Source organism: Sinocyclocheilus rhinocerous, unplaced genomic scaffold, assembly GCF_001515625.1.
Source record: "Sinocyclocheilus rhinocerous isolate Xijiao unplaced genomic scaffold, SAMN03320098_v1.1 scaffold1220, whole genome shotgun sequence".
Taxonomy (NCBI): domain Eukaryota; kingdom Metazoa; phylum Chordata; class Actinopteri; order Cypriniformes; family Cyprinidae; genus Sinocyclocheilus; species Sinocyclocheilus rhinocerous.
In genome coordinates, this window is record NW_015635579.1 from 159,295 (window position 1) to 169,356 (window position 10,062).

Consider the following 10,062-nt stretch of genomic DNA (forward strand, 5'->3'; position numbering starts at 1 on the left):
TATTATATAAATATTATTATTAATAATTTTACTGTTGTTCTATTAAATAATGTTAATAATTATTAATATTATTATTAAATATTCTTTATTTTACAATACAATAGTAATATATTTATTTGTATTAAAACAAATAATATTTTGAGTGATAATAGTTATAATATTTATCTTTATCTGATATTTTTCCTTTCAGTCTGAGTGAGTTGTTGACACGCTACACATTTCCCGTGAAAGCAAGCATATTCGCGTTTGCGCTGTGTTTTCTGTTGTGTGTGTGTTTGTGGTATGTGGAGCTTGAGCGATCAGCATCTGCTGTCTTTGTGTAAACTCAAACGTTCACGCTCTGCTGAAGAGTGCCGCTCAGGCGGGAATCTGTGATGTGTGTGTGTGTGTGTGTTTGCGTGTCGCGTGTCAGGCACGTGTTTCTCTCTCATTGTGTGTCTCTGGTTGGTGTTCAGGGGCCGGTGATTTACGCCCAGCTCGATCACTCCGGCAGCAAGACCTCCTTCCACAAGATAGAGCCGGTGGTGTACGCAGACATCCGCAAGAACTAGAGCGCCGTGGCATGTGCATCTCTTCTTCACGTCATTCAGAGGTCCTGTGAGACTGACGTGACCGGTCAGACGGGTGGGTTAGTGGGTTAGTACTGGACTGACGACGGCACGTGACCACAGACTCTTTCTTCTGCTTCTGTGTGTGTTTCTATGTCAATGTGAGTTTCTAGAGTAAAATAACGCAGCTGTAGATGACGGATCTCACACGCCGCATGTCTCACCACTCAAACTACATAGACGTTGCATAGAGAAAATGTTTTTTTATGACATTATTGTCATGATACGATCACCCCCAATCGCACAAATTCTCATTACTGGAGTACAATACTCTTTTACTGTAGTACATTCAAAAATAGTTTTTTTAAATGCATTTAAATCAACATTAATACTATCATGATGCATGAATACTTTGACATTTAAATAATATATTTTGATTTTGCATAATGATCGTGAGAGTTTATGGGAAAATGTGGCAATTTTTGCTTTGTCATTTTTTTCAATTATTATTTTCTTAAAATTATTCTTAAGTTAATGATCAAGTTCCCTATTTTATTTTCTTGTGCACATCCACGTCACATCTCACCACAAAATCAATCAAACAAAGAAATTATAGTTCGCATAGAGAAAATGAAGCCTTTCTAAAGGACCATGAGTTGATTTTTTTCTGACAATTATGATTAGGCTTGCAAAAAGGTGGAAATTTTTCCAGTAAATTTCGGAAACGTTCCAGAAATTTGAAAACTTTCCAGGATTTTTTGGAATATTCCAGGGATTTTTGGAAAATTTCCGGAAATTTTCCACCCCTTTGCAACCCTAATTATGATTCTCATTACTGCATTAAATTATAACAGTACTGTAATATTTAAAAAAAAAAATCAACATTAAAAAATGCATCAATATTTTGCCATCCAAGTAATATATTTTGAGAGTTTTGGGGGGAAATGTGCTTATTTTACATTTGTTTTTTTTATTTTTAAAAGGTCAAGCTTCATTTTTTATGCACATTTCACCACTAAATCAAAATGCGGTTTGTGCGGAGAAAATGAAGCCTGTCTATTAGACAGAGATTCTGGAAAACACACGGATAATGTGTGCCTTGATTTGTCCCGGGATCGTTTGATTTTGGTTCATTCACACTGCCAGTGATTTTCCTGGAATATGAGCGTGCGTTCACACACATCCCGGAATCATTGCGTTCACACAGAAGGCACTCTGGCAGTTTTCCGGGATCAAGGCGCTGTGTGATCGGGGCTCAGGTGTCCTGCAGAGTTCAGCTCCAACCCTGATCAAACACACCTGAACCAGCTGATCAAGCTCTTACTAGGCATACTGTATTAAACCATGATTTTACAAATACCATTATGTATAAATACTTTCAATTTACATTACATATTATTTTTGGATTATGAGAATTTGCATTGTGATGTTATTATTATTTTTTTTGCATTAATTGTCCCAAAGGAAATAGAATTTTCGGATGTGAATCCAGCGTGTTTAGTTGGTGTGGTGAGACGTGATCCGCATGCGTTCGTGAGATCGACTGCAGCATCTGCGTCTGCATGTAACTGACGTTCTAACCACAGCTGAGGATCATGGAGCATGATGGGTAATCGTCACGCGTCCATGATCCCAAACACTCCAAAAGCTGCCAAAACGGAGGAGGACGGTTTGCACGTTTCAGTGGTTAGACTAGTTAGCTTGTTAACAAGACAGCACTAATCCTGTTAGCATAGGTGTGTAGAAATTCCTAGTCTTCAGCGATAGTTTAGTCAACTAGACTGTACGTTCCGCATTTAATGCATCTCTGCCATTTGAGTTGAAACACTCCACTTTTATGTCTTAAGTTTTTTTTTTAATCTTATGTACATTTCATGTGTCATAACTTAAGTTTTGTTTTTATTTCTGACACTATTGAGACCAAAATCAGCTGTGATTGACGGATCATTCCTTTGCGTTTCTGATGCTGGAGTCATGTTTTTTTATTTTTTGCCTAGATTATTTTTTGTACTGCACATTCCATGATACCCGTCATGCTGGTTTGATTCTGTACTGCGGTTGCAAATCCTGCGCTGTGTCTGATTCAGACTGTAGCACTATTGCATCACATGATCATGTTAACTGGAACACTGTGGATGAGAGTGCCTTCATCGACTAACACCTGTTACACACTTCCTGTGTTTTCTTGTTTTATTTGCCTTTTGTATATGAAAACAGACATATCTGTCTAATTTTATACATGCATATATATAAATATATCAAACTGAATGGAAAGCGTCTGTTTTGTGTGTTTGTGCGTTTTTGTTTCCACCACTGAAGAAAAAAAATAAAAGGTAATTGTGACTTTATATCTCGCAATTCTGACTTTTTTTCTCAGAATTGTGATATAAAATCACAATTTAGAGTTACAAAATCTGAATTGACATTAACCCACAATAAAAAAAGTTTGCAAGAAAAAAAGACAGAATTCCGAGATTTAAACTTGCGAATACGAGGAAAAAAAGTCCGAAGTTGTAAGATATAAAGTTGCGAATGCAAGAAAAAATCATAACTGTGAGATATAAACTCACTATTGTGAGAAAAAGTCAGAATTGCGAGATATAACTCCTGATTGCGAGAAAAAAGTATGAATTGTGAGACAGTTAGAATTGCGAGATATAAGAAAAAATTCAGATTTGTGATATAAAATCAATCAATCATTTATTTATAAAGCACCTTAAAAACCATGAAAGTATACCAAAGTGCTGTACAAGAAAATCAAAAACAATAATAGCAATTAATTAAAATACTTAAATACCTGTAAAATTACACCTCAAACGCCTGTGAATACAAATGGGTCTTAAGACGTGATTTGAACATCTGCAGAGAGATCGAAGATCGCACAGAGAAAGGAAGATCATTCCGTAGTCTAGGGGCCACAATTGAAAATGCTCAATCATCTCTACACTTATAACGTGTGCGTGGAACCTTGAGCATAATCTGCGAGTTAGATCTTAACGATCTTGAGGAGGATTGAATAACTAACAGATCCTTGATGTACTCTGGGGCCAAGCCATTGATGGCTTTAAAAACGAATAACAGAATTTTCAAGACAATTGGTTGTTTAACTGGTAGCCAGTGTAGAGAGGGCAGATTTGGAGTTATATGGTCTCTTTTTTTTTTAGTATTTGTCAGCAGTCTGGCCGCAGCATTTTTAAACAATTGTAACCTCGACAGGTACGACTGACAAACCCCTGCATATAACGCATTACAATAATCCAAGCGTGAAAGTACAAAAGCATGCATAACTTTTTCAAGATCATTCTTTGATAAAACTGACTTCCATTTTGCAATCCTTCTCAAATGAAAGAAACTATTTTTTAATACTATGTTTATTTGATGATAGAATTTGAGCTCAGAATCAAAAATTATTAAGTTAGTTGCATGACTTTTTACACTGGATGAAAACTGGCCCAGACTCGGTTTTGGAGTAAACAATGTGCTTTTTCCCCAAAAAAGCACAATTTCAGTCTTTTTATCATTTACCATTAAAATATTAGAGTTCATCCAACATTTTACCTCCTCGAGGCAATTCAACAAGGAATTTTCAGCTGCATTATTTCCTGCTTTAAAAGGCAGGTACAACTGAGTGTCATCAGCATAACTATGATACGAAATGCCAAATTTATTAAATATAGAGCCCAGTGGAATCATGTATAGAGAAAAAAGCAACGGCCCTAAAATAGAGCCCTGAGGTACCCCATAACTTACAGGAGCAGCAGAAGAACAATTATTCCCAATCTTTACAGTGAAAGTTCTACCCTCCAGGTAAGAATGGAACCAATGTAAAGCCACCCCACTTACCCCAACACACCGCTCAAGATGCTCCAACAAAATGGTATGATCCAGTGTGTCTAACAAAACAAGACCGACACAATTTCCATTGTCAACGTCCAATAAAATATAATTTAATACCCTAATAAGGGCAGATACAGTACTATGACCAGTTCTGAACCCTGAAATTTTGTCTTTATCCATTATGTCAATCTCTGCTAAAAAAGAGAAGAGAGCTGACGAAACAACCTTTTCTAGGATTTTTGCAATAAAAGGAAGTTTAGAAATTGGACGAAAATTTTGAAGTATAAATGGATCTAGGCCAGGTTTCTTTAACAAGAGCTCCACTTCCGCATGTTTCAAACTCGGTGGCACACAACCCTCTGCCAGACTTTTGTTTACGATTAACAAAATGTATGAACCAATACTATCAAAAACTTCTATAAAGAGACTGGTTGGGATCACATCATTTGTTGATGAGGTGACCTTTAACACACCCATGATCTCAGTGATTTCCAAAAGCGACATCATCTTTAAGGCTCGAAAGGAGCCTAAGGGAGCAGCAACAACTCCAAGATCTAACTTCATTGGTGCAATTGCAGAGCGAATACCAACGATTTTATCAATAAAAAACTTTTAAAATCTCTCACAATTTGCAACCGAAGACTCAAGACAAACCGTGACTAAAGGCTCTAAAATGGAGATGATAGTATTAAAAAGCACACAAGGCTGGTGGGAATATTTTACAATAATTAAAGAAAAATAATTTGCTCTAGCCATTTTTGCTGCTTCCTGAAATTTAGTCAAAGAATTCCCTCAGCATAATATAATAAATTTGCAACTTATCCTTCTTCCATTTCCTTTCAGCGCGTCTACATTATAAAAAACTAGAATTGCGAGATATAAACATACGATTGCGAGAACAAAGTTATAATTGCGAGATATAAAAAAGTTATAATTTTGAGATATAAACCCACAATTGTGAGAAAAAAAGTCAGAACTGTGAGAGATAAAAAAGTTATAATTGCGAGATATATACTTGCTATTACAAGAAAAAAAAGTCAGAATTGCGAGATATAATTGTGATATATACTTGTGATTGCGAGATATAAAAAGATTGTGAGATATGAACTTACAATTGTGAGGAAAAGGTAATAATTGTGAGATAAAATAAGTTTGAATTGCAAGATATAAACTCGCAATTACAAGAAAAAAAGAATTGCAAGATATATAAAAGTCAGAATTGCGAGATATAAACTTACACTTGCAAGAAAAAGTTAGAATTGCGAGATTTGAGATATAAACCCACAATTGTGAGAAAAAAAGTAAAAATGGCGAGATATGAAATTACAATTGTGAGGTCAGTTGTGAGATAAAAAAAAGTTTGAATAGCAAGATATAAATTTAATTTGCAAGAAAAAAAGGCAGAATTGTGAGATCTAAAAAAGTCGCGAGATATAAGCTAAACTTACAATTGCGAAAAAGAATTTTGCAATTCTCACTTTATAACTCGCAAATCCACCACGGAATAAAAGATAAAATAAAAGATAATTGTGACTTTTTCTCTCACAATTCCGACTTTTTTCATCAGAATTGCGAGATTAAAAAGTCACAATTATCTTTCAATTTTTTTATTCCGTGGTGGAAACAAGCTTCCATAGTAATGGGTTACTGGAAATAATCAGCACAATTACTCCCGACTCGTTAGGAAATAAACTCTTCAGCTGAATTTGGCTGAAATCCAAATTCAGAATGAAAGCAGGTTTGTTTTTATTTCCATTTTGAATGACCATCTGCTCTTCATCTTTCCATATCAGCTGTGCTTTACACAGAATCTCTTGATACTTGAGCTTTTAAAGAAACACGAAACTCAAATATGACAAACATTTGCTCTCAGTGGCTGAAAGGATTTCGTGTCAGTGAAGAATGTTATCTAGAGTTGGTCTGAAGTGGACTTGATTTATTGAGACTGCAAACAAACGCAGCGACGTGAAGCTCTTCGCCCACATTACAGCCGCTACAATGTCCTTCCTCAGAAGAAGATCTACTGATACATCTGTAATCTGACACATTGAAACATGCCGTACTGCATTCTACTGGACCTTCAGTGCTGTTTATTTCAGTGGAAGTTCAGTGGAAGAATTTGAAACGTGTTTAATGTGTCGTCTTAGTCTTTCTCTGGAAACCGTCTGTTCGTGGATCTGTCTGACTGGACACAAGCTCATCATTCATAGCAGACTTTGTATAAAATCTAACCTATAAATTCCCAAAAAATATTTGTCAACCGGTTTATGAACAATCACATGTTCATGGTTCTCTGATTAATAGTCACAGGACAAAAAATAATTATAAAAATACATATAAAATACAAAAAAACAAAATTAAACATTAAAATATTTTATTTAAATAATGTTTTATTTTAAATTTTTTTAGGAAAAATTTTACCGTTTCATTAATTTAACACATTCATGTTCACAGTTCTCTGATTAATAGTCATAAACAAATAAAAAAAAGTTGACAAAATACTAAAGTAAAAAAAAATTGTTTTCTTTTTATTTTAAATTATTTTAACATTTTTATGAAAATTAGCTTTCATGAAGTCACAAACGTTGAATTACAGGATCAAAACCATCGTTGACATACTGACAGTGTGATGTTATGCTAATATCAGAGCTAATATAGATTAGATATTTAGTCGCTCAACTAATTTTGATCAAAACAGAGATTTTTTTCTAAGTTCATGGAAAATAGTTTCAGTTAAAACTGCATACATTAAGCATCGTCAGGATATTGATTTTAAACTCTTGTCTCAGTTCATGCAACATCTTTTATTTGTGCAGTATATTGTTGTTATAAAGCAGTTCGAGACATTAAAAACTCAAGCAACATAAAATGATGCAGTCTTTATTTAAATGTGTATAACATCATATATACAAAGTGGTTAAAACATGTTCACAGTCTATGATTCAGATTCACATTGGGATTTCCAGCAGTTCAAGTCCATAACTAGAAAATAAATCAGTGTGTATTATAGAACGCTAATGTTTCCACAAACACAGATGAGAGGCAATACAGCTTCTGCAGTAGTCTTTAATCACGCAGGAGTTTTTCCGGTTTGTCAGTCATGTGGAATGTGAGAAACTGATCTGCTTTAACTAGTTCAGCTAAAAACCGCACTTATCCACCTTAGTTTTAATGTAAGAACAGGTTCAGTCATTTTTAACCGTGTGCGAGGCTTCTAGTGTCATTCGTTATTTTCGTTTTACAAAGTCCATTTATGATGCTTGATGTTGCAAACTGGTCTTTATGGAAGCACGCTTCCTTCATGGGATAATAAAAGTAATTGCAACTTTTTATCTCACAATTCAGACGTATTCCCTTACAATTCTGAGATTTAACTGTGAGATATAAATTTTGAATTGTGAGATTAGAAGTTGCAATAACCTTTTTTTAAAATTCTGAGGCAAAAACAAAATGGTCACAATTGCAAGATATAAACTCGGAATTATGAGATATAAAATCAATTATGAGATAAACTGAATTGCAAGAAAAATAGTCAGAATTGCAGGGGGAAAAAAGTCAGGACTGAGAGATATAAACTCAGAATTATGAGGTATAAACTCAGAATTGAGATATATGTTCCAATTCTGACTTTTTTACTCAGAATTGCAAGTTTATATCATAATTTTGAAAACAGTTTTCCATAGGTATTTGTTGTCATATCATAATCATAAACACACTGGTTGAATGAATCGTGAGTCTCACACATTCTGAGCTGAGTTTGCGTGTGTTTGGGTCAGAGCCGCTGCAGGACGGTCAGACAGCCGTGATAACTCAGGCAGCGGGTCAGCGGCTTCTCCTCCGTCACTTTACCGCTCACTGGGTCGAACGCCCAGATCTGATCCACCGCAACCGAGTGTTCATCACGCCCGCCGACCACATACAGCTTCCCGTCACACGCGGCCAGCCCGCAGCCCTCCTGAAACACACACACACACGGGTCAGCGCTTGTGTGGTAATGACGGACTTATGCTGTGAATGCTGAGGCTGTGTCGCACCAGTCTGACGGGCAGCGCCGCGGCTCGGCTCCAGGAGTCTGTGCAGGGCGTGTAGCAGTAGATGTGGTCCAGCAGACCTCCGGTCACGTAGATGGAGCCGTTGAGCGTCACGGCGCTGATGGAGCGCTGAGAGAAGGGACAGGACGACACAAACGACCAGCTGTCGCTCACCGGGTCGTAACACTGGACCTGCGACACACCGGATCATGCGGTCACGTGATGAACATCAAACACTCAGTAAACCTGGACTCTTAACAACTCCATGTTTAAAATACTTTAATAATAAATTACATACTTCATATTTAAGTAGTTTTTCTCTTGTGTTGCCTCTCAAGGAAAAAAATAGGAGAGAGAAAAAGGTTTTGAAGAGAAAAATGTTTTGTTTGGGAGAGAAAAATATTTTTTGGAGTTTTTTTTTTTGAAGAAAACTTTTCTGAAGACAGAAAATGTTTCTTTTTTTGTTTGTTTTGGAGTCTTTGGGAGATAATTTTTTTTTTTTTTATACAGAAAAGGTTTTTGAAGAAAGAAAATTTGTTTTTATTTGAGAAAAAATGTATTTCACGAGAGAGAAAAAGGGGCTTTTTTGGAGAGAAAAATGTTTAATTAATTTATAAATTTTTGTTTGTTTTGGAGTCTTTGGGAGAGAAAAAAATTTTTTTGAAGAGAAAGTTTTTGAAGAAAGAAAATTTGTTTTCATTTGAGAGAAAAAAGTTTTTGGGAGACAAAAGAAATCTTATCACATTTTCCTGTTTTCAATTCACAGAACTTGTCAAATTTCGAAAATAATCAGTAATGCAAGTCCTCCCAAGAAGCACAAGCAAATTGACAATCATTAAATAAATGTGCTGTTCCATGGAAGATCTAGAAAAAAGTGTAATTTTATCGTTTAGTTATTTATGTGTATTTGTTCTGCATTGGAGACAGTTAGGCTCTTCGGCTCTCACCCGGTCAGTGTTGTTGTGTTCGCTCACGGCTCCTCCGATGACGTAGAGTCTCCCGCAGCAGCTGCTCAGAGCCGCAGAACTGACCGCCAGCAGCAGGTCCGAAACACTCGTCCAGCTGTTCTCATGCGGACTGTAGCGCTCCACGCTGGACAGACGCTCGCGGCCGTTATAACCGCCGACCACGTACAGCTGCACACACACACACACACACACACACACGTCAGCACACACACTCACACCCATCTGACTGAAGGCCGTCTCAGGTCCACTCACCTTTCCACACATGGACATCATCTTATGCCTCCAGCGGCCACGGCTGAGCCCCCGCACACGAACCCATTGATTGAGCTGAGGCATGAAGCGCCACACGTCTGCGCTGTTCAGCTGCCCGCCTACACAGACACACAGACACAGACACACAGACAGAGACACAGACACAGACACACAGAGACAGACACACAGAGACAGACACACAGAGACAGACACACAGAGACAGACACACAGAAGCACACAGACAGACGCACACAGACAGAAGCGCACACACACAGACAGAAGTACACACAAACACACACACACACCCATACACTCAGTAACACACACCCATACATTCAGTAACACACACCCACACACACCCATACACTCAGTAACACACACACACACCCATACACTCAGTAACACACACACAGACAGAAGCGCACA

General features: G+C 36.9%; 1 protein-coding gene across 1 annotated transcript in view; it reads right to left on the minus strand.

Annotated features, from left to right (window-relative positions):
- Positions 1–8,052: 8,052 nt before the first annotated feature.
- The window catches only part of klhl35 (kelch-like family member 35), a 10,021-nt gene continuing 8,011 nt past the window's right edge, over positions 8,053–10,062 (minus strand). The window contains exons 4-7 of the mRNA XM_016561834.1: positions 9,637–9,755; positions 9,364–9,552; positions 8,420–8,608; positions 8,053–8,340 (exon numbers count right to left, since the gene is read on the minus strand). Coding sequence (XP_016417320.1) covers positions 8,158–8,340; positions 8,420–8,608; positions 9,364–9,552; positions 9,637–9,755 — 680 coding nt within the window. The 3' untranslated portion in view covers positions 8,053–8,157. The remainder of the gene's footprint in view (positions 8,341–8,419; positions 8,609–9,363; positions 9,553–9,636; positions 9,756–10,062) is intronic.